The following is a 26,129-nucleotide window of genomic DNA, read 5'->3' as shown; positions in this document are numbered from 1 at the left end:
CTGAGGCTGGAGAATCGCTTGAGCCTGGGAAGCAGAGGTTGCAGGGAGCTGAGATCACCTTGCTGCACTCCAGGCTGGGAAACAGAGTGAGACCCTGTCTAAAAACAAAAAACCAAAACCCAGAGGTGTAGCATATACATATGTACTTTAACTGAATGAGATTTTTAAAGTATAATTTCTTAAATCATTCATATTAAAGTTCTCATAAAAATCCAACACTAGTTTCTGTTCTCTTTTGTTAGAGCTGTGGAAATACCACTTAGTTTTAAGAAACGGACTGCTTCTGACTCTGTGCTTTTATCATTCAGAGCATTGAAGTAGTAATTTAATATTTTTATTCCTCAAATCAAATTATTTTTTCCTATGATTTGCTCTGCTTCTTGGCTTATCAAGCTTGATTATGTTTGCCTTTTCTTATTTTGAGCAATGTGGTCTGAGCGTATGAAATAGAAAAAAAATGATCTTACTAAGTAGATAAAACAATATGGCAGTGTTTTTGCATAATGGAAAAATTGTGAATTCTGGCTTAACATATTTTTTTTGCCATGATTAGGAAATGGTGAAATGAATAATCACCAACTAACACTGATTAAAATTCTTTACTTCCAATGGAAAACACCATTTTTATAAGGTATCTAGATGGCTCTTCCAGCACACGTATTATTATAAATTGAATATAGAATGAGTCTTCTCGTAAATGAAGCTTACTTTATTTTTGTTATACCACCATAAGTGCTATCAAATAGCTGAGGTGGAGGAAGTTTACCACATTTCCACCAAACCTTATTGCCACTAGAAAGTGAACCAACCCACCATATTTTTGCAGCATTTCAACATGACAAAGACTATATATAGTTAGCCTCTAGATTTATACATTTCTGTTTGTTTGTAGTGAGATTCTTAATTCTGTGCTGTTATGATAATTGCTGATGCTAATAAGTTATGCTAAGACCTACCCTTGCTACCTGCTTAATGACATTTGTCTAAGAGGTTATAGTAGTGTATATGAGGAATTCCAAGGACTATGGTAGGTGTTAGCAAGGTAACCACCTTTCAATTTGTTTAACATGGAGAACAAATCCCTGTCACTACCACCTATAAAAACTTGCTAGTGATGTTACTTAAAGTTCCTCACCTGACTTTTCTTACCTATAATATAAAATATGGTTGCTGAAAGAATCTTTCTCATAGAGGTTAAATGAGTTTATATGTCTGTTCATGCTTAGCATTTCCTAAGTGCTGGTGATGGTGATATTGATGATGCTGTTAAGCACATCATTTGGGATCAAGTGGAATTATCTTTGTCCGTTTACAACTGGCTTTGCTTCCATTTGAAAATAGTGCAGGAATTTGGTTAATACTACTCCAGCCACATAAAGATTAGAGATTAGCACACCTGGAAGATTGCATCCAATTTCTGGTACTACATTTTAAGAGAGACTTTAATGACTTGAATCATATCCAGAGAAGAGTGACCTGAATTGCTTTAAGGACATGGGTTTCTTCAGTATGAAACGAACAAAACTTTGAGAAAGGCTAGCATAATCAATAACTTGCAGGGCTGCCCTATGGGATGTAGATGAGATTCATTTTTTTTATTTCTAAAATAGAATTGGTAAAGTTTAGAAAGAAACAAATATCTCGGGCTACCATGAGAGGAAAAAATATATTTACTCCTAGGACTTTTGAAAAATATAATAGGGTGGCTGGGCGTGGTGGCTCATGCCTGCAATCCCAACACTTTGGGAGGCCAAGGTGGGTGGATCATGAGGTCAGAAGTTCAAGACCAGCCTGGCCAAGATGCTGAAACCCTGTCTCTACTAAAAATACAAAAATTAGCCGGGCATGATGGTGGGTGCCTGTAATCTCAGCTACTTGGGAGGCTGAGACAGAGAATTGCATGAACCCAGGAGGCCGAGGTCGCAGTGAGCTGAGATCATGCCACTGCACTCCAGCCTGGGCAACGGAGCAAGACTCCGTCTCAAAAAAAAAAAAAAAAGTAGTAGGGTGACATATAAGCAACTGACCTACCATTTACTATATAATGGTAATGTCTGTCGGTCACATCATTGGGAGATTTGAGGGCTGTAGGAGGATAACAGGGTGGGCACTGAAGTCATCTTTTATTCTGAGATAAGAGGTCTTTGATGATACATACCTTGAAAGTGTGGGCAGCTCTAGTCTGGATTAAGAGTGAAATAGTGGAGTCAAGAGATAATATTATAAAGTTTGTCAAAGGCAGAATGACAGGCTTTTGTAAGAGTGTATTTGGTAGACAGGGAGAATGTGAGGCCCTCTTTTTTGTATGTTCTTGATTTTGTATAATAAGCATATGTTAATTCTGCAATAAAATATACTCAGTTATTAACATGTAAAAATTATTTCATATTTTGAAATGGTATATTTTAAAAGAATAATGTGGCATCATGATGGTAATGTTGGGATTTCAAGTCAAGAACTTTGGAAGAGGCTTAATATTAAAATTCCTTTCTGAAGCCAGAGTATTTAAAGATCACAGGGTTAGCTTTTCTCAATACAGTAAAAATCTTTATTGATAATGCCCATCACTTCTAAGAAAGACACAGCTCTGTCACAGTGCTCACTTTGGAGGAATGGAAAGACTCAATGGATTGCAGATTTGTCTGAAAATATTTTTATTCAGTTTCTCCTTCCTTATGACCAATAATTCATCAAGGTAGGTTAGCATCATTGTCTTGACATCACAGAGTAGATATGGATAATAAATCAAATCCCAGGCATAATATGTATGAGTATGTCTTATATCTTAAAAAGTACTTTATAGATATGTAATCAGTAGAGTATTATAATATCCTCATATTTAATTTTAGTTTCAAAATCAGGGACCATTGGTCTCATAGGTATTATGGTATTTTATATCTTCTGGTTTCAGTAAAGCTAAAACTGGATTCATTTTTTTCCAGAATGAGATGACAATTTGTGCTGAATTACTTACATGTTCTACCTGATATTCTGAGTATTCACACTGAAACAGTTGGCCTGAGTAGTATAGCCTAGTATTGGGGTAGAATTCCCTTATCAATAAAGTGAAAATTACTCTGTTACATATATTTAGTAAATATTTTGTTTAAGAGGCTACCTGGCCCTTTTCTATTATTGATACTATAGTGAAATGGAACAGATACATCTGCTGCGGTGAGATGGAGTCCTCTCCACTAAATTAGGAGCTAGCATCAGGATATTAAAGAGGTCTTTTTAGAGTATACTCAGTTATGAGTATTTTAAATGTCACAGGAAGGTGGATGTGATGTGCTTTTATCCTGTTTATTTTTTGTTTAGAATTTTCTCCTTGGTTTCAGGCTAAAATCTCCAAAAAATTTTTTCAATCAAAACATTATTGAAGAATTGAAAAATAACTATTTTCATAATGTATATATCAGAGTTCCCCAAAACACTTTTGATAAAATTTCATAGCAAAAATATCTCCAAATTTTATGTTTTTCATAACAGAAGAGATAAGTTAATACTATAAAAATGCATCCTCAAAATTGAGCTTTCAAAAATGCTGTGACATAATGCACTTTTTACTCTAATAATCCAAATTAGACTACCTTATCTTAGACAATATTAATAAAACTTTGCTTCTTAGGAGAGCACAATGAAAAGAAACTATAGAAAATCTAGAATGGATACCTGATTTATGTTGATCAGTACATCTACAAATACTCTTTAAGTTTTGAGTTCAACGTTCCAATTGGAAACATAATAGAGAACATTTTAAAAATATTATCTGAAGAAAGTGATATAAAATCTAGGTAGTTAGAAGTATGTCTGGTATTATACAAAATATAGTCTAAGGGAATTAGACACAGTAATTTTTTTGGTTTTTCCTGTATCTGTTTATATACTCATTAAACTCTGTGTAACATATTTGTGAAATTTCTGAAAAAGAAATACAATTGACAGTGGAAATAGAACTAGGTCAATCTTAAAATCAAAGACATCAATCACAATTTTACATTACATTTGGGCTTCTATATACAAAATTACCCAGAATACTTAGTCTCTCTTTCCTTTATTTGTCCTTTGGGGAGACAGTAGAAAGCTGGAGTGACATTTTGACCATCTACGAATTTCATGGGAGATGTATTTTTAAAACATTTGAAATTAGATAGCCATCAAATACTGGACTATAATAACTGTGAAGATAAAGGATGTTTGTTTCTGAGAGTACACTTATGAGGCTTTTGAGTTATGTGTGATTTCAGATTAGGGGAGGTTTAAGAGGGTGGAGTATAGAGTGTGCCCATGTCTATTTTCTTTTCTTTTTTATTTCCCACATCTTCTCATATTTCTAACTCTGGAGGAGGCTGAGTGCTAGACTACATAGGGAGTTAGGATTGAAATATGACAAACGAATCTTTGTACCCTTATAAATTAATTCTGGTCTTTTACATTTGGCATAGTCATTTTTTCCTAGGATATTGGTTTCTAACATGGTTAGCACAAAATAAAGTTTGATTTTTACTCACCTCCTGATTTTTCTTTCTGAAGCCAGCTCCTGCTTTGTCCTTCAGAACTTTCTCTCAGTTGCCTAGCACTCTGTCATTACTAAAAATTTTCAGCCTATTAGTATCTTCACGCCATCCCTAATCTACCCTTAACATTTCTCTGCCCTCTAACTGGGATATTGTGTAAAGATTGTCTTAGCTCTGAGTTAGAAGCCTTTCTGGACTACCTTACAATAACTGAGAATGTTGTACCCCCCCAAATATGTGTAATTGTCCCTCTGCCTATCATACTTTTGTTTCCCTGAATTACAATTGCCAGATTCATTTGTTGGTATTTACCTTTTCACTCTTAAGTTTTAGGATGTCAGGAGATTTGTCTATTGCAGTCAATGTGGAATCTCTAGTAGCTAATATTTTGTCTGGTACACAGTAGATCTTCAATAAATGGTGTGTGAATAAAGCATGGGCCACTCCTTGCTTCCCTGCTTAGAAACCTTGCTGCTATTAGACCTGATCCTTGGAAGGAGCACTAACATACAAATGACTCATTAAAATAACAACAACACTAACAACAACTAAGCTCGGCCATATCATTTGGGATGAGAACATAGGTCAACATAGTGACTTTAGTACTCGTTGAATACTGAGGAGCTTCTTTATACGTAAAAATATTTCTGCGTGTCAATTTAATTCCATAGAATCTCATTAACCTAAGAAAGTCCTTTAAAGAACCACCTTCTTTCTTTCACTCAGACGTATAGATGACCAGCTTCCTCTATGGGTAGCTATAGATTTTAATCACACAGATAAGTTTGATGGTGTCCAGTTTTTATTTAAACTTTTTGCTACCTCTTTTATCAATATGCAATCCCTGTCATCTAAACTATATTAAATAATTTTGTTCTTTTGAACTATATTATACAATTTATAAAGTAGAACTCCTAAGAACCCAAGATTTGCAATAGATTACACATCAGTCAACAAAGCTAAGCATTATCAGCTCACAATGACATCTGACTCTCTAAGCTGTTGGTGTTGATGTGGTGTTCTAAGTTTCCTATGCCTATAGTGTCAGTACTCACAAGGATGGAAATGTTGAAGAGAAGTTTCTGTCTTCTCAAACTTCACTTTTTATGCAGGATGTACCTTCTAAGATTGAGTTATTGTGCATGATAAGTGTAATCGGAGAGTTGGCAAGCAGGTTAAACATAATTGACCATTCTGTATTTTCCTCTCATGGGACTGAGAAAGAGAAGAGCTTTATAGATTGGGAATGTGAAGTAGATGCATGGAAATAATTGCAGAAAAATTCTTTTAAAAGTCTCTAGCCTTACATCTGCTTGGAACTTCATGTATATTCCTATTTTAAAGGTTTTATTTATAAGAATACCCATAGGTTTTCCTTTCTTGATAAACTAGCGTTCTTTGTGTTTGGCAAATAAGTAGTAAGTGCAATTTGACAAATAAAGACTCTTTATCCCATTTTCTGATATGAAACTGAGATAGGAATATTATAAAAGAACATACTGATGGAGAGAGTTAGAAGATAATAGGAACAATTAATGAATCTAATGTACTATTGATGAATTGTTCCCTCTCCAAAAAATCACCTATTAGTTATTGTTGTGAGTTATGGCATGCTTATAAAGTTTCTGTTATTATTTCTCTTGGTGTTGAGTCATTTGCTTTATTTTTTTTTTGCTCTATGTTATTATTTTTGTTACAGTTAATATGCATTCATATTAACTATATGAATATATAGTTCATATGTTTTCTTGGGGAAATATACTTAAATACTTCTCTGAGACTGATATATAAAATTGGAATATTAATGCTGAACTCAAAGAAATTTCATGAGGATCACATAAATTGGGTTGTAATTATGTAATGTATTATACACATTTATATGTAATATATATCACATTATACATGTACAGAAAGAGATGTGCAGGCCTGTCTATTAGCATGCCTGTCATATTGTAAGATGGCAAATGTTCATTTTCCCACACCCCTTCTTTAGATCTGAAGTGGATTTCCTAAGAGCACAGCAAATTGTGAATGTGGCACATATTCACAATTTATGAATGTTTCCTTCTTTTCTTCCTTTCCTTTTTCCTTCCTTCTTAATTTGTAATCTTTCTACTCAAGTAAATATAAATGAATGTTTATCTAAACATAATATGTTAATGATATATTTATTATTTTCTATGCATGCATCAACAGAATATCTCAAGCGTTGCATTGTCACTTGAGGACTGAGCCTGGACTGTGGCACACATAATCCACTGGAAGGAAAACCTAATTCCCTTTAGCCTCACACAGTTATTTTTGTTGTGGTTCATTTTTTTTTTCACTGCAATCACTTAATTCCTATTGATTTGTGTGGAAAAGATGTTGTTTGTAGAAAGAAACGAATCTTTTGTTTTCTACTTTTTAAATACATTTTATATATGCCATATCTGTGGTTAGAAGAAATTTTTTTACACTCAAGGGTTTGAATTGACTTGTTAGCATCATATACTTATATGAATTCATGCATTTTATATGTAAATATTTTTTTAAAATCTTGATAAAATAAGTGATTTAATATGAAAGTTCTGTACTAGAATTTTGTTTCATTGATTAATTTACTAGGAAATAGGGATAGGAAGGTAAGAGCTTTAAAGTTATTTTGGTGACATGATTTCTCGTTTTTTATTGAATAGGTGACTCTTCTCTGAAACCATTATTAAAGAGATGTTTATTAGAGGTATCTGACCTTAATCCCAGTTCTGATAATGAATTTCAATTTTATATCATATTCTTTTGAAAGACCATTTGGGTGTGTTTAGTTATATTGCTTTAATAATGATACCTCTGTGGGTTTAAGAACTATTTCTGTCTTTACCAGCCTTGAGTCTAGTACCACAAATGACAGGGAGGTTATTTTATTACAGCCTGATTCTCTCAATGTGAGGATTAGGAGGGTTAATTTATGTCCCAAGCTCACTCCATTATTTGTTCCAGAGGCTGGTAAACATTACAAAGGAGTATCACAATTGGATTTTGAATCAATAACTTCAGATGCTGAACCATATATTTTAATGAGAAGCTGGATTTTCTTTACAATGGTCACATAATACTGTTAGTTTCTTGGTGATGTAGTAGAGTTAGAAAAGGTAAATATAAACACACAAAGTACTGTGAGGTCTCCAAATGTCGTTGTAGCTCATCCTTCTAAAAGGCTTACTAAGGTCAACCACAATTCTTTTTGCTATGCTTTGTTACTCTGGGCCACTTCTCAATAATTTTGAAATTGTGTGTGATGCTAGCTTTGAATTTATTATTTGAACTCTTCAGTTTGTTTCTAAGAAAAAGTCCTATTGACATATCTGTGAGTTATTTACTCCCTTAATTGGTATATGCTCTATGGCTTATTTGAAAGATGAGCTAGGGGCCTTCTGAGATGTATATACAGTGAACTAGAATAGGTAAATTCAAATCTCTGTGGGCTTGTCTATTTTTAGTATGAACAAAAAGGAATCATGTTCTATTTCGTATGATGTCTTCTCACTTGAGCATACTAAATGCATACTACTCAATTCATGAGCCTTCTGTGTATACTGTAAATGAAATATTTAGGCCAAATTTTGGAAATAATCTATATTCTGCTGTAATATTCTTTTTAAAAGTTTTTTTTCTCTTAATAATTTTTCTTAGAATTGGATATATGTTTTATGGCTGTTAATATTAACTCTGATTTTGCACTTTGCTCCTTTGTAAAAATAATATTTTCCTTTTCCTTTAGACGAATACCATAAATCTAGGCCATGGTCACTCTTAACACTCAAGTCCTTACTTTTCAAATGAACAGATAAAAGTAGTCACTATTGTGTGAAAACTGGAGTCAGTTCTGTCTTTTCCCAAAACTCCATGATACTGATTGTAGCCGTTTCTAGACGTGGCATTCCAGTACAACGCTGTAGTTCTCTCAAGCAACGACCTAGTTAGCAATGCATTCATTAGGGTAAAATGATATTATAGAAGCAAAGATGTAGTGAAAATATTAGCATCTGAAGGAGAAGATCATTGTAGTCTTTTCTGTTTAATTGATTGCAAAATATCCTTTTGAGACCCTTAAATATAGTAATATATAATGGTAATAATATATATAATATATAATATAGTAAATATAATGGTGACAACTATATTTTTCACAAAAATTTTTACTTATTTGCTATAATGTCTTGGGAAATTTGAGGAAAAAGATTGGATCAAAGAAAATATAGCCACAATTTAGTTACTATTCATTACTCCCTATCTCCTAGAAAATCAGCATTGTGATGAAGCCCAAGATACTGTGAATGGTGACATATATAATTAGAATTATTTCCTCATAATTTTGATGGCTGTGAGATATGTTATTGAGATTTTTTCGCTCCTTAATACATGTATACTTTTAAACTTTTTGGTTATTTTTATTGTTTATTAGTTTCTGACACATTTTGGATTTTTCATCTAAAATGTTAATCTCTGAAATTTTAAGACTATTCTTTATAGTTATTGGAACATCTTGTAAGGGTTAATGTGGATAGAGTAAGTTGGTTCTCCTCCTTGTAAAGATATATAGACATTTTGTCCGTGCTAGATAAACCTTTTTGAAATTCACTTCTCATTTTCTCTTTGAGTTTGAAATAGGGGTCACATAACAGGTATCCATGTTTTATGCACAGAAATAATTTATGGTAACTAAATATGCCTCTTTTTTTTGAGACGGAGTCTCGCTCTGCTGCCAGGGCGGCATGCTGCAGTGGTGTGATCTTGGCTCACTGCAATCTCCGCCTCCCAGATTCAAGTGATTCTCCTGCCTCAGGCTCCCGAGTAGCTGGGACCACAGGCTTTCACCACCACACCCAGCTAATTTTTGTATTTTTAGTAGAGACAGAGTTTCATCGTGTTGGCCAGGATGGTATCGATCTCTTGACCTTGTGATTCGCCCACCTCAGCCTCCCATAGTGTTGGGATTACAGGCTTGAGCCACCACACTCAGCCTAAATATGCCTCTTAATTTAGCCAGTCTAAAGGATAGTATTAGGCTAGTTTCTGCAGATATAGTGAATAAAATCAATATTACATTTGAAGCAAGCTTTTACATCAAAATTGTGATAAGTAAAACATTTTAGACCAAGAAAAAAACCTTGTATTTTTTATGAGCATTATCATTTTGTGAAAGTATGAAGGATTAAGGCTGGGACTTTACCAAATAACACAGTTAACATGTATTTGTAAAAACACTGATGAAGAAAATAAACCAGAATATAATCTAGTAGAATATAAGTTTTAGATGGTAGAAAATTCGTCCTATTTATTTCTCTTTTTCTTGTGACTAATAGCCATACAATAAATGTTTATTGAATATAACAAAAGATAATTAAATGAATAAACTAAGGAATTATTTTAAACTTATGCTTGTTTGTGTGTAGTTTTACTTAAAAACTTTTTGTCTAATTAGAATAAAAACTTTAACACTAAAATAAGTATTAAATGACTAGTATATGTACCATAAATCTATTTCATTTCTTTCTTGGTGAAATGGTTAGCATATGTCTGCCAACCTGTTGCTGCTTAGCTTTACTGACAATTATATATATTATAAAATACATATTTTGTTTTGCACTGTTTTTATATATTTTTGTATTCAATTGGGTATGCTTACTATTAGAAAATCTTAATTTTATTTTGTAGTATCAATTATAAAATATGTAATTCTTCAAAAATTATTTTTGTGCCAAGGTGTTTTTCTCCATACAAGGTGAGCAGATTAGGTAGCATTCATACAGCTATGAACTTTAGAGTTTTATTTGTTATAGGTAAAGTTGTGTTTTGCAACAAGAGCATCCATATCATATCACAAAATTGTAACTTAAATGGTTTGAGTACTTTGACCAATGCTTAGTTTTATGTGAGGATTAAGAGATAAGAGTATGAAACACCGTTCTCATTGTAGCAGATGTCTTTTCTCTCTCACTGGAAATTTACATTAAAATTTAAGCAAATCAGTAGGTTCATGATTTGCCTTGAGCGTCTGTATATTTTTGGTTGTAACAGAAATACTTCATTTTAATGCTCACTACTAGATGTCTATTCAGAATGCATATTTCATAACAAAATTTAAAAGAAATATGTAGATTAAAATGAATTCTTAGTGCTATGACATGTTTGTGATACTTATTCAGGCAGATAGGTTTCAAAGAAACGTACAAGGTACATGCTTAAGTTGTTACTGACCTATACTATGCCTGCATCCTAATAGGTTGTATTTCACCTCCTATATTTTTGACAAATAGCTGAGCTCTGTAAAGCTCTCTTTGTGGTGCTGAAACCTCTCATGATGTATGCGCATGTTTGGCTGATAAATTCTAATGTCAGCCTCTGTGTGATAGTGATTCATCAGGTTGTAAAATTTGTGTTTGAGAAACACGTTGAATTAGCAAGTTTCGTATTTTGGTTGTGTTAAAATTAACTCAATTTACCCTTTTGTTTTAAGAAGTTCTTAACAATTGCCTCTCACATTGTCAAAAACAGCTAGGATTTAATTGGAAACTGTCAATGCTATGACAAAAGAAATGTCTAATATTAACAAATAAATTGATATGACTACAGTGCTGGAAATGTTTATAGGCCAGTGAGATATTGATATTATGCAGAAAGCTATTGTAAGAAAAGTTAAAAGTTGCTTATGAGCAGACACAATAGCAATTAACATGAAAGCTTTGTAACTTTGAGAGATAAACAATTTGCCTATAAAAACTGTGGTATTTTATTGTCTCAGAATGTTTGCTTTATACAAAAATACTTCTATTTTTGCAGGACTGTGGGGGTTTGTTTGTAAAAATGACTGAAATCCTCAAAAATCTTAATTCTCTCTTTTTTTAAGTGAACTCCGTATATTCCCTATGTAAGATTTTTTTATTAATTATTTTTGCACACAAAACAATAAACATTTTCTAAAAATACAAACAAAAAGATGCATATCAAACATATTAGGAAGGTTGCACATGGGAAGACGGGGAATAGAAATGGGGGTGGGAATTAAAGAAAATAAACGAGAGAGGGACTTTGTATGGATCAATGATAATAACTCAATCCTCTATTTGACAAAGAAGAAGGAGAAGGAAGAGGAAGAAAAAGAAAGTGGGATAAAGGATCAGAAAGGGAGGAAAATAGAAAAAATTAGAGTATGACTCCAAGGTAGATCTGTTTTGTTGTTGCTGGGTTGGTTGGTTGGTTTGTCTGTTGTATTTTTCATATGTTTCGCCATGTTGGCCAGGCTGGTCTCGAACTCCTAGCCTCAAGTGACCAACCCGCCTCAGCCTCCCAGAGTGCTGGGACTACAGGCGTGAGCCACCACGTCCAGCCCCCACATTGCGTCTGTCCTCCGTGGCAGACCTCCCAGATGGGGCGGCTGGGCAGAGGCGCTCCCCACATCCCAGATGGGGCAGCCGGGCAGAGGCGCTCCTCACATCCCAGATGGGGCGGCCGGGCAGACGCGCTCCTCACTTCCCAGACGGGGCGGCCCGGCAGAGGCGCTCCTCACTTCCCAGAACTACTAATGTACTTGGCACTTCAATTCAATGATTTGTAATCTTTTAAGCTGTGGGTTACCAGTGCCTTAAATATATTTTTAGAGGACTGGACTAAAAAATTAAATTCTTAATCGCTTCTTTTACTTTAAAATAGTTTCAGAAGCTTTTTCTTTAGTTAACATCATTCCTCTTAAATTTGTATCAAACTCTGGAAGTATCTGAATTATGTCATTTTTATATTGGGGTGAGCTAAATAAAAGAAATTTCAGAAAGTCAAATCTGTTAAACGTCTACTACTAATCCTATATGTTTTATGGTGTAATTTTAAAATCTTAGTCTTGGACTGAAACATGTTGTTTCCTTGCCATGTTTCAATATAGTAAATTATTAAGTTATTTGCTTGTTATTTCAGTGAAGCTCCTCAACTGTTTTGAATCAGAGAGAGATTTGAAAATTATACCTAGAGCATAAGTCATAATGAAATTTGGCAATAGTTTCTGCAAAGCAAGCAGCCTAGACCTGGTGTGGTGGCTCATGCCTGTAATTCCAACACTTTGGGACACCGAGGTGTCCATGAGGCCAGGAGTTCGAGACCAGCCTGGCCAATATGGCAAAACTTTTTCTCTACTAAAAATACAAAAATTAGCCGGAGATGTAGTCACATGCCTGTAATCCCAGCTACTCGGGAGGCTGAGGCAGGAGAATTGCTTGAACCAGGGAAGTGGAGGCTGCAGTGAGCCGAGTTTTTGCCACTGCTCTCCTGCCTGAGCAACAGAGGGAGACTCCATCTCAAAAAAAAAAAAAAAAAAAAAAAAGCAAGCGGCCTAAAACTAAGCTACTGCTAATTATTAAAATAAGACTTTATGTTGCTCAGATACTGAATTTATATTATCTCAAGCTAATAATTTAATCTACTCCAAAAGCTACTTGTTAAAAAAAATCCTTAAGTGAATGCATAATTTCCTAGAGTTTCTGTCAATAGTTAAAGGGTTAAATACAAATTATGATTGCCATTTAATATTGATTAAATGCTTTCTGAAATCCATATTTGAGGCTTTATAAAAATGTAGGTAGTCCCATCACCAAAGAAAAGTGTCTCACTCTTAGCATTCCAAATTTCATTATAGAAAAACGCCTTTTAAAAACTTTGTCATTTAAATGATATCTGATCAGATGATATTTCCCAGAAATTATTCTTTATTTAGAAACAAAACAAGACAAAAGCAATTGATTTTAATCCAAAATGTATTTTTCCTTATAAAAGAGGTCCACATATTCACTGTGTCTACTCTACAGAATTTGTCCATTTTATTACACCATGTGTCAATTCAAGTTTATCTGGTCACTGCAAAAACTCGTGGCTAATATGTGTAATACAACACAGGAGGAGGTATTGCTCAGTTCAACTACTCTTATATACTTAAAAAAAATACAGAAATGTTTTTGTCCACTTTAACTGTAGTCCAGACATAAAAGTTACATGAAAGTTTTAGAAAATGGAGTTATTTTATTTGGTTGCCACAGTACCCCTTGAAGCCAGTTACCTAAAATGCTGAAGTTGTACATATTTCCATTGGTCAGGAGCAGCATTGGTGAAGCTTAAACTTCTCTCTCGAAAGTAATCTTTCTTTACTTTTTTTTTGTTTTGTTTTGTTTTGTTTTTAGCACAACTGCAGTCTTTCACTTTTTTTGTTGTTCATTTTTGGAGTAGATTTAGTTGGTGGTTTTTAGGACATATTTGTTGGTAAACCTATAACAGTTGCTTTTACTTTCAATGATGTACTTTTTTCTTTTCCTGCTTCCCAGAGATTTATCAGAGGAGGATAAAGCTCACCTAATGCAAAGGTTGGTTTCTGTAAGTAATTCCTCACATAGCTGTGTCCACCATCACAGTTCATTTCTGGAGAGAGGCAGCTGATAAGACATATCACACCAATAATCCCCAGAAGGCCTCCAAGACAGACCATAAGTATTGTGGTATTACTCTTTTCATACTCTTTTTGATCAGGGTCCAAACCTTTGGTGGTGACATTTACACATTTTTTTCTGTTTTTCTGATAGATGGTGGGAATATCAATACAAATTTTATATTCAGTTGATGGATTCAGATGAGTAAGATTATATACCTTGACATCAGATGGTATTCGAGCACTTTGCGCGGCATTAGAATTTTCAGTCTTGACAAAGGCTGTCCATTTAACACTAGATTTGAGAATTTTAGAACTTGCTTTCCAGGACACCAAAACTGAATTGGCCTGAATATCTCTTATTTTAATATTCAAAGAGCCATTGTTATCCTGTGGAAAAGATCCATCCACTTTGATCATAACAGACTTCAAGTCAGCGCCAACTAGGTTAGTTGCTATACAAGTATATAAACCCCCTTCTTTGGGAGTTATGCCATTTATATCTAGTGTTCCTTCAGAATGGACATAGAACTTGTCTGTCAGGGTATTAGGCAAGAGTTTTTGACCAGAAGGTGTTATCCAGTAGATTTCAGGCTGTGGTTCTGCAGTAGCTCTACAGTGAAAGGAAACATAGCTCCCAGCTTCTACATTTAGATGAGAAGGAAAGCTCTCAGGAGCTATAAGAGGGAGACAAATTTCCATCATGTCCCTGAAATGCACTTGCCGAACATTCTGACCTTGGAATTCAGGTGGGTCCACGCAAAACAGTGAATCTGGCTCCATGAATCGAATGTTGGTTTTGTTCATATTAATCCAACGGATGACACAGTCACACCTGATGGGGTTACTGTGTATGCTGATTTCCTTGAGGTTTGGCAGAGACTCAATGGTACCATGGTAGAGGGCACTGAGAGCATTGCTGTTCAGCATGAGTGATTCCAGCTTGGGGAGTCTGAAAAATGCATTGGGGTGAATGTAAGACAATCTAGGGTTGTTAGTAGCTTCTATTTTTCTTAAATCTGGCAGGTTATCCACAGCAAGACTATCGATGGAAATCAGCTCAGGCATATTATTTATCCCCAACTCTTTTAAGTGTAGCATATTGCTAAAATCACCCCTTCGTATTCTATTAATAGGATTTTTATTTAGATCCAAAAATTTGAGATTTACAACTTTTTGAAGAGCAACATGGGGTACTTTAATAAGCCTGTTGTCATAAAAAGAGATGCTTTCTAAGTTTTCAAGTCCAACCAAGGCATTATCTGGTATTTCTGTGAGATTTATACCAGCTATAACCAGGCTGCGAAGATTGATAAGAGGCTTAAAGTTCATGTCTTTGATTCTGATGATTGGATTTTCCCCAATCATCAGAATCTCTAGATTTGGAAGAGCATCAAACCACTTACTGTTGATCATCTGCAATCTATTTGAATTGAGATGAAGTCGAAGAAGATTATGTAGGCCAATAAAGGCTCCAGGTGAAATTGTAGAAAGCAAGTTGTGATTAATATAGAGTTCTTGTAAGTTGCTCAGTTCAGACAGACATTTTTCAGGCAGTTCAGTAAGTTTGTTTTCCTCTAGGTACACAGAAAGGAGCTGAGGCATCTTTTTTACATTAATGTTGGTGACTGAAGATAAATTGTTTTGAGATAAATCCAGGCCAGTAAGGTTTACTGGAAAGTCTGTGGAGTATTCAATTTTTGCAATATTGTTAGTCTGTAGGAGCAGAATCTGTGTGTTAGCAGGCAATCTGGCTGGGAAAGTTAAAAGACCTAAATCATTACAATCCACTGTAGATGCTTCCATATAAATGGATCTGGGTGTAAACCAAGGCCTGATTTCACACGTACATAACTGTGGACAATCCACTTTTTTATCTACAGCTTGTACTAGTGTAGTGATAGCTAGGCCAAGTAGCACATGAATTCGGAGTGGCATGTCCTTCATCTTAGCTTTCTTCTTCAGAAATGTAATGGGCCCTTAAGGATTCCACAGTCAGTGCTAGTAAGTTCAGTAGGAGCTGATTGATAAGGAAGATGCTTGCATTTGTCAAATGATGAATGCCATAGAACCACAAAGTTTCTCTTCACTGAAATAAGTGCCAGTGCCACAATTGCATTGTCCAAAAATGTCATGCATATTGGAGAAGAGAAGATTACTATTTCCTTAATGATATAATATCGATGTACTTTTTGAAGGTGGAGTATGTATAGATGGTCATAGGAGATTGAGTAATTCATTTATTTAGAAGTATAATATTCAAATCCCATGCTTGTTCAGTATTTGCAGGAATAGCAGCATGATGCTAAATGTAATAAAATGAAATATGGAAGAAAAAAGATAATAATTAGTACAAATGAAAAATACCATAATTAATATCCATTAATTATAATTATTTCATGTATAAATTATATTCTTAGAGTTTAAGTACTTCAATATGTTTGGTGACTTTATCTTTTTCATGACTGTCCTCGATAATTCTTTTTTTTTAATTATACTTTAAGTTTTAGGGTACATGTGCACAACTTGCAGGTTTGTTACATATGTATACATGTGCCATGTTGGTGTGCTGCACCCATTAACTTGTCATTTAACATCAGGTATATCTCCTAATGCTGTCCCTCCCCACTGCCCCTACCCCACAATAGGCCCCAGTGTGTGATGTTCCCCTTCCTGTGTCCATGTGTTCTCATTGTTCAATTCCCACCCATCAGTGAGAACATGCGGTGTTTGGTTTTTTTTTGTCCTTGTGATAGTTTGCTGAGAATGATGGTTTCCAGTTTCATCCATGTCCCTATAAAGGACATGAACTCATCCTTTTTTATGGCTGCATAGTATTCCATGGTGTATATGTGCCACATTTTCTTAATCCAGTCTATCATTGTTGGACATTTGGGTTGGTTCCAAGTCTTTGCTATTGTGACTAAGTGCCACAATAAACATACATGTGCATGTGTCTTTATATCAGCATGTTTTACAGTCCTTTGGGTATATACCCAGTAATGGGATGGCTGGGTCAAATGGTATTTCTAGTTCTAGATCCCTGAGGAATCGCCACACTGACTTCCACAATGGTTGAACTAGTTTACAGTCCCACCAACAGTGTAAAAGTGTTCCTATTTCTCCACATCCTCTCCAGCACCTGTTGTTTCCTGACTTTTTAATGATCACCATTCTAACTGGTGTGAGATGGTATCTCATTATGGTTTTGATTTGCATTTCTCTGATGGCCAGTGATGATGAGCATTTTTTCATGTGTCTTTTGGCTGCATAAATGTCTTCTTTTGAGAAGTGTCTGTTCATATCCATGTCTAAAACACCAAAAGCAATGGCAACAAAAGCCAAAATTGACAAATGGGATCTAATTAAACTAAAGAGCTTCTGCACAGCAAAAGAAACTACCATCAGAGTGAACAGGCAACCTACACAATGGGAGAAAATTTTTGCAATCTACTCATCTGACAGAGGGCCAATATCCAGAATCTACAATGAACTCAAACAAATTTACAAGAAAAAAACAAACAACCCCATGAGCAAGTGGGCAAAGGATATGTTCTTGATAATTCTTGGCCTAGGCATTGGGCAGGCTGAGAAATTTAATCTTTAAAAGGTTAAACATTTATTATTTTAATGAATATATTTCCTGAAGTTTTCTGTTATTTCAAATCTTTACTTGTAATTTTATTTGTTATGTTTTCATTAGCTTTGAAATTTAGTTATAGGGAAAGAAGGAAAACAGCTTTTAAATCTTTTGACTGTTGATGGCTTTTTTTTTTTTTTTGCCTGTCATGCAAAATAAAAAGTTAATAAATAAATAATACTGTTCACTTACAACCAAATGAGTTAGACTGCGATTCAACAGGCTCCCAGGAGACAGGATTTAGAGACAAAAATTATAAAATGTTAAGTAAGCTAGATGTAGCGGTATTAGCTGTTTTCCATTTTCATTCATACTTCTCTCCATAGTCTCCTTTGCATAAAGTGACTTGAGTTTTGCAGTCTTCAGAGAAGATTAAGTTTAACTTGCTGTAGATGTACCTGTGTGTTATCATTCTTAACTACAGTTCACAAGATTAACATTTGGCTGTTTTATTTTTCCCTGAGAATAACTTACCTTCCATTACTAACAGTGAAAAAACAATTTTATTACATCACTGATATGGTTTGGCTGTGTCCCTGCCCAAATCTCATCTTGAATTGTAGCTCCGATAATTCCCATGTGTTGTGGGAGGGACCTGGTGGGAGATAATTAAATCATGGGGGCAGTTTCCCCCATGTTCATGGTAGTGAAATAAGTCTCACGAGATCTGATGTTTTTATAGGTGAAACGCCTTTTGCTTGAGTCTCATTCTCTCTTGCCTGCCTAAATGTAAGATGTACCTTTTGCCATCTGCCATGATTGTGAGGCCTTCCCAGCTACGTGGAGCTGTGAGTCCATTAAACCTCTATTTCTTTGTAAATTACTCAGTCTTGGATATGTCTCTATTAGCAGCATGAGAACGGATTAATTCAATAAGTAACACAAAGACCTAGATATTTTTCTTTTAAATCTATACCAGTGTCTTTGAAATATAATCATTTCCAACACCAAGTTGCGAATTTGATATGTGGGGATCCTTCTCTGTTTACCTCACTGTCTGCCATTTTCCTGCAGGCAACCTTCTCCCTATTGATAGAGCTATGGTTGCATCACTCTGCCTGGAATACTTCTTTCTTTGTTTTAAATTATGTTTTACTGTCTTTTCAAACCTGAGTTCAAGAATCTCCCCTCTGGGAAGTCTTTCATACAAGACTTTCATATAACCTCTCCCTCCAGATGTACTTAGCTGCCCCTTCACAGTGGTCCCATGGCTCCAGCACTTGTCTCTGTCAAGCATTTCCTTGATCCTTTCCTTCACCAGGCACTAACCTCCTTGAGAGCATGAGGCCTGCCTGGCTTTGCATCCTATCTTCTGGGCATTATCATTATAATGTAGTATATGCTCAAGAAATGTTTTGAATGAACTGATAAATGAATTTATTAATAGAATCCTGTATGCATCCTTTTACATATTACTTAAGCAATTCAATCTGCTTAATTTCTAATTTCAGTAAATCTGTTTTAATGTGTATAAGTATTTACTAACATCAAATTTGTGTTACATATATTACTAAAATCCAGAGATTAAAATTCAGGCTAATACAAAGGAGTGTTAGACTTTAAGAGAAAAGTTAATCTATTATATCTGTGCTTTATTCTTTAATTTATCCAGTCAACATTTATTGAGCACTTTCTACAGGCCAATTACTGGGTTAATAGCTAGAGGGAAAAAAGATGACTTAGATATGGTTGATTTCTTTAGTAAAATTTCAGTCTGGAGGGGAAACAGAAGTAAACAGATGGTTACAATTCCATGTGCATGCTCATTTGGGAGCATATACCGCTCCGAATAAAACGAAAATAGAAATCTGTTGCCCCTTTATGTCCAGAATGAAGGAAAAACCTAGGTACAAAGTCCAGTTGCATTTCTGTATGTTTCCATAAATCACTTAGCTGAGAATGGAGAAACCATTACTTCTGTCAATTAATTGATTAGGTCTGCTTTCTCCAGCAGAGCAGAGAGGTACCTATATCCATCTTTAACTTAACTAGAGGTTTGGAAATACTAAAGATGAAGCATTCTTTCTGGGGGAGTCTTAATATAATGTCACTTTTTGAAATTATCCTGGTGAGTATCTTAAAATTTATATTTGTGTTTAATTAGAAAATGTTTTCTTATTTCATCATTTACATAGCCATATGCTAGAAACAACCACATTTTGAATTAGATTTATGCTGAAAGCTTTTGAAAATGAGAGTGTTTATAGTGGTGAGCATATTCAAATGTTGTTTCTCCTGGTCTGTAGGAAGCAACAGTATGCTAAACACAATAGAGAATATAGAAATTTATCCTTTCTTTAGCATAATATTGACTTTTTCTTAAGTCCGTAGAAATGATTACGATATTTTACTAATATGCTATTTACTATGGATTATTTGCAGGATAATAAGTAAGTAATAATAGTATCTTCTTAGTGCTTTATAGTTTTCAAAGCCTTTTCTTATTCATTATTAATTTAATATTAATGAACTTGTGAGATAGGTTGGTAAGGTACTTTAATCTCCATTTTTTAATGTAAGGTTATTGAGACCCATCTGCCTGATACCACACAAACAACAAATAAATGGTGGGGTGGGATTAAAACCTAGTTTAGGCCGTTAAAATCAAACAATTGTAAGAATTCTTGTATCTTATATATCCAATTCCTGTGCACACTTACAATTTGAGATTTCTTTAATGTGAAAATACAAATTGTTTCTTGGTATAATTATATGTAGAAGCTTTTATGGATAAAGCTACTTTTCCTTAGTAAAGAGATCTTTATTCTTCAGCTTCTTTATCTGTTTTTCATCATTTATGAAATATTGATCCAACACCTACTTTTTGGCAGTCATTATCATAGACACTGGAAAGTCAGCAATAAATAAGATAAAATATCTGCTCGCCAAGCTTTCAGTTATCAAAGGAGTAAATAGCTGAGGACAATGATGCACAGTAGATTTGATTTACAATAAAAAATGTGTGCAATGCTCTGTAGATGCACAAAGGAGAGAATGCTTAATTCTGTTCCTCCAAAAGGAGCAACATGAATTTTCTATGGTCTTTTGTGATATTTATACAAAATCAGCTGGGGTATAGTGAGGACATGTGAATAAGAAGATTTAAAATCTACTGTCTTTTAGATGAGTTTTTGCAATGCTAAAGCTTAAGAACAAAGTGTGCCTTTTTCTTTGCACTTTATTATGTGTATTATAAAGACTACAGAGTGTGAGGAAAAGAAACATTTTGATACTTAAGTTGAAAAATTGGTGAAGAAAAAAATTGCCACAGGTACATTAAAACCCAGTTTTTCCTTTTCTTCTATAGCAAATTGCTGGCTAAGTTCATTTGTATAAAGAACTTAAATTCTATTCTCCCACTATCTGACTTTGTATTCCCTTGTTGTAAGACTTGATCTTTCTTTAGTTCTAATTGAAGGTTCCATGTCCCAAAGGTATTGTTGAATTATACTAAATGCATCCTTATAAAAGACTGTTCTATTTTCCTTGGGAAATACTTCTTTTCCAGTTTTTCAAAACGAATTATTTGAATTTATATGACAACTCTCAGGAAATGGATAATGGTAATTATTTAGAATAGTTTAATGAATGCTATCCTTAAAAACTGATGTTAATAAGAAATTGATATAAGGAAAGAAAATTTGTTTTGCATTAAGAAACATGGGCCAGGTTTACTGGATGATTTTGTAACTGGGGACAGGATACCTCACTTTCTTGTACCTCAGATTATTGATCTCTATGATTTAGAAATTTGGTTTCATGAGTTCTAAGATTCTTTCACATTACAAACTTACGTGATCCTATTCTGTGAACATCAAAGATTTTTTCCAAAGGTGTCTAACAATTGAATGTGTGTAAACTCACTTATCTGATTTTAACCTTTGTGTTTTTTAATTGATTACAAGTTTATATTCAATACTCTAGTCCCACGCTATTAACAAATTAGGATCAGTGAATTTTAGTCATTATGGGGCTTTTAAAGACTATCAAATTAGTTACCTGACATTATTTCTATTTTATCTTTTTATCTACACAGTAGTAAACAAACTAGAGAGTTATTTTAGTCATTAAATTAAGGCAAACTAACCAGTAGGAAGTAAATTGCCTCGATTAGAGCATTTCATCTAAATTCAGATGTGAATTCAAATGTCTTCATTTTGCGTCTAAAGCTCAGTCTTGGGGGAGGGGGGAGGGACAGCATTAGGAGATATACCTAATGCTAAATGACAAGTTAATGGGTACAGGAAATCAACATGGCACATGGATACATATGTAACAAACCTGCACATTGTGCACATGTACCCTAAAACCTAAATTATAAAAAAAAAAAAAAAAAAAAAAAAAAGCTCAGTCTTAACCACTAAGTTCTACTTTCTCTCAAATGTTTATTTTTAAAACAGCACCACACACCTTGGTATGTTTTCAGAAAGGGGTTTCCTCCAACTGTATAGGTGCACTGCCTTTTTTGTTATTATTGTTGGGTATTTCTCTTCCTTTGATAATAAAGTTTCACTCAGACAAAATTATAAGGCAGTTGAGTATTGTGGAAGGAATAAAATAAAAACTGTTTTCTAGACCTAGTTTTGCTATGTGAGAGTAATCACATTGCTCCCTGAATCTTAGTTTCTCACAAAATATGCACTAGATTTTTATTCTTGTTTTCAAGTTGATTGTTAATGTCCTGTGAAATTGTAGAGATTTTGTATGGGCATGCCATTATAAAGAAATTTGTTTATTAGAGAAAAATTATTTTTGTTCAAAATTTATGTAGTAAAATGTATGTCATGTATACCTATATATTTAATGGATGCTATCTTTTAGAGTGGTTTTAGAGTGGATTCTGATATTTTCAGATTCTCAAATCTGGTATTTTGAGATTTTCAAACTGGCAAAGATCGTCTTGTTATTATTATTATAGAAATAGCTATAGATTTTTTTAAAGGAGGGGCAATTTGATATTATTTTATGTCCTTGTCATGTTTAAGAACTTTTATTTTTACCCAGCAAGCATTAATGCAGATCATAAACAAATCATGTGCTGTTTCCCTTCCTCTTGATATAGAGCTCAGATGAGTCCTTTAGATGACAACATAGGCCTTGTAATAAAGTTCTCTCAGAGAAACCGGTAGTAACTTAAATAGCACAATTCTCTCTCCTGAGTCTCAAAATATGCTTTGGGCAGATTTGAGAGAATCTTGGATGTTTTATCTTTTTTCTTCTCTTGTTTTTAGAATTGAGGCTTGTGCTACATGGGGATAGTTTTCTTTAAATAATAATTCCGGCCAGATGTGGTGGCTCATGCCTGTAATCCCAGCCCTTTGGGAGGCTGAGTTGGGTGAATCACCTAAGGCCAGGAGTTTGAGACCTGCCTGGTCAACATAGTGAAACCCAGTCTCTAGTAAAAATACAAAAATTAGCCAGGCGTGGTGGTGCACATCTCTAGTCCCAGCTACTAGGGAGGCTGAGGCACGAAAATCGCTCGAACCTGGGAGACGGTGGCTGCAGTGAGCCCAGATCGCGCCAGCTACACTCTAGCCTGAGCTACAGAGTGTGAGTCTGTCTAAGAAATATATATAAATATATAAAAATAAATAATAAAAATAAAAAATAATTGCAAATGTCTCACCCTAATACATCAAATTTGTGGAATCTAGTTATAGTACAGCTATAATTTAGAAAGGGTAGTTTACAGTACAGAAATCTCTCTTTATAATTTTCTTTTACAGAGGGGAATGAAATCTTAATCACAGGCGCATTTCATATTGGGGTAGTCATTTCTGCATACTCATAAATTACCAGCTTGTCATGATACTGTCATTTTTTATGAAAATTCTGATTTGTAGTTATATTTAATTATTGATTTTGCTTAACTGAGCACTTCATTAATAGCATTATTTGTGAAGTTGACTTTTGTACATGATTAGTAAAACAAATGATAATTTTAAGCCATAACTTGTCTCTTGATGCTTATATTTTTTCCTATAAGCATCACACCATATATTGGGGAATTCTAATTTACAATATGGCATAACAGTACATTATTCCATATTGTTTGAGAGCCAATGGATTTTGATTGCCTGATTTGCTTTTTTAACCTCTCTTTTATTTACCTTGTTATTTAGCATTTATATGGTCCCAAATGTAGGTCTCTCGGGAAAAACACTCATTTATTCATTATCCTTAATATTCACTCATCTTAGATTGAAGTATGATCATCTTGTTTTCCATAGTGATGGAAAATTTGCTTCAGGTTATAATTAAACTAGAGATCTCTATTTGGGTGGTGCCTCTCTGTAAAATTACCAGCACTTTAACAGTAGGCTATTGTGTAAGTATGCAGACCCGGGAGTTAGGAGGAGACCTCGTGACCTTTAGTGACTTCATTTCTAAAATAAAAATTACCTTGAAATTCTATTATTATATAATTTTTGTAGTAACCCTTAAATATTCTCAAAACGGTTTCAATATATTTCTTTTTTTTTTCTTTTTCTTTTTTTTTTTGAGATAGAGTCTTGCCTGTTGCCCAGGCTAGAGGGCAGTGGCGCGATCTCGGCTCACTCACTGTACCCTCCACCTCCCGGGTTCAAACAATTCTCCAGCCTCAGCCTCCCGAGTGGCTGGGATTACAGGCACCTGCCACCATGCCCAGCGAATTTTTGTATTTTTAGTACAGATGGGGTTTCACCATGTTGGCCAGGCTGGTCTCAAACTCCTGACCTCGTGATCTGCCCTCCTTGAACTCACAAAGTGCTGGGATTACAGGTGTGGGCCACTGCGCCCAGCCAATATATTTCTTTGTGCAAACTTAATACAATGTACTTGGATGGATACTGATAGGATTTACTCAGAGATTTTGTGATATTTTTAGTTTTTCATGCTTATTCACGTTTTATGTGTCTGTCAAACAATAGCATAGAGATAGACAAGGTGCTAATTTCATTTGCATCAAAGTAGTCTATAAAAAGATCCTTAGGAGCTGTACAAATTCATGAAAAATTTGAAGAATTTTAAACATTTGTATGTCAGGAGTAATTTATATACACTTGTAAGAGAAATCATTGTTTTCCAGGCAAAAATGTGTGTGTGTGTGTGTACGTGTGTGTGTAGATTTGTGTGTATATGTATGCTGAGAGACTTCAGTTCTGTTCAGAAAATTTTGAATGTGATTGACTAAATTTATGCATTAAATTTTCCCGTTTTGTCCACTATTTCTATCAATAGATATTTTGAGGGATTTAATTAGGCCTTAATTTGTATTTTACACATTTCACATAAATTGAGAGGAAAAGTCTGCCCAAATATGCTTATTCTCTCAAGAGTTTTGGTCTCTAAAAGCTCATTCTTATGATTTAGTTCCAGTTTATTTGAGAAGCTAGTGTGGTAGTATGACTGGTAAGTGATGTCACCCTTTTATCTTCAAAGGAATTTCCAACTAGATTTGGAAATTCCCCTGCGTGAATGACAGGAGAAAGACTTATATTATGCCTTGCAGTACAATGGTTTGGGAAATGTGTGTCTCAGGTAGACCCACTTTCAATTATCCTGCATTTCAGATGAAAACAGTTGGGGTAATTATCCAGATAATTTAAACAATTTTTAAGTCATTTTTTTATTGGAAGATAGCCAAATAACCTGTCTTTGTAGTTTCCATTCTTTATGTCACATGAAGACTGTCCATCTCCCTGGTATAGTTAAAAGAAAAAAATAAATGAAGTGATTTCAGCTTGAGTTGATTTTATGAACAGGCACGAGTATGCTGCCTTATGCTTTCCGATCTTGCAAGCACTACTCTCTAGGGCCTTATACATGGGAGGACGTGATAGGCATGTATACCAAAAAAAAAAGACTATTCTATATTGATTGCCACAAGTAAATGCTTTTATCAATCTCAGGAGGGATGGTTTTGAAGCATAGATATGCTGTAAAAGGATGGCAGCAAAAAGGTTTTCATCTTATTTATATTCCTCGATTAACTCAGTTTGACAGAATAGAAAGTCACTAGTTTGTAAAGAAGATAAGGAAGCCTGTGGACAAGAGTCCAATGATGTAGTATAGAGAATGAACATTTTAGTTACAATATTATTACAGAAATCTTAAAATTGTATTTTGGAGAGGAACATTCCTGTGAAGGAACTCAGAGTAGAAAGTTTCTGGGTAGTTCACTTTCTGTTCTGCATATAATAAAATATTGGTTCTCATTGCTATTAAATAAAACAACACTAATATCAGTGTTTTATATTTTTACTAAGAATTGAGAAGATAAGCATGTGTCGAAAGAAAGGAAATAAAATGAGCTCCTTTAGTTTGAAAGAATTTTTTCAAATGCAATAAACAAGAGACTAAATTACAGCACCACATTTTTGGGTGTGCTTGGGGTTAGCTGATGCTTGCCATGAGTTCAGAGTTGGATGGTACTTTTCTGTTACTATACCTAAGGGAGATGATAATAGCGATGTGATCTGTATTTTTAGTTCCCTATAATAAGCATGGGATTCTTTGTCTATTTTCTTTTCAAAAGTGTGTCAGA

General features: G+C 34.4%; 2 protein-coding genes across 5 annotated transcripts in view; one reads left to right on the top strand and one right to left on the bottom strand.

Annotated features, from left to right (window-relative positions):
• The window catches only part of IMMP2L (inner mitochondrial membrane peptidase subunit 2), an 885,601-nt gene that overhangs the window by 403,418 nt on the left and 456,054 nt on the right, over positions 1–26,129 (top strand). The gene's annotated exons all lie outside the window — the stretch shown is intronic.
• LRRN3 (leucine rich repeat neuronal 3) overlaps positions 12,984–26,129 on the bottom strand; it is a 35,099-nt gene continuing 21,953 nt past the window's right edge. For both annotated transcript variants that reach the window (XM_058426039.1, XM_032761471.2), the window contains one exon: positions 12,984–16,267. In XM_058426039.1, coding sequence (XP_058282022.1) covers positions 13,783–15,909 — 2,127 coding nt within the window. In that variant the 5' untranslated portion in view covers positions 15,910–16,267 and the 3' untranslated portion in view covers positions 12,984–13,782. The remainder of the gene's footprint in view (positions 16,268–26,129) is intronic.

The sequence above is a fragment of the Hylobates moloch genome, unplaced genomic scaffold, assembly GCF_009828535.3.
Source record: "Hylobates moloch isolate HMO894 unplaced genomic scaffold, HMol_V3 SCAFFOLD_1, whole genome shotgun sequence".
In the NCBI taxonomy this organism is placed as follows: domain Eukaryota; kingdom Metazoa; phylum Chordata; class Mammalia; order Primates; family Hylobatidae; genus Hylobates; species Hylobates moloch.
This window is presented reverse-complemented; position numbering and strand designations above follow the sequence as displayed.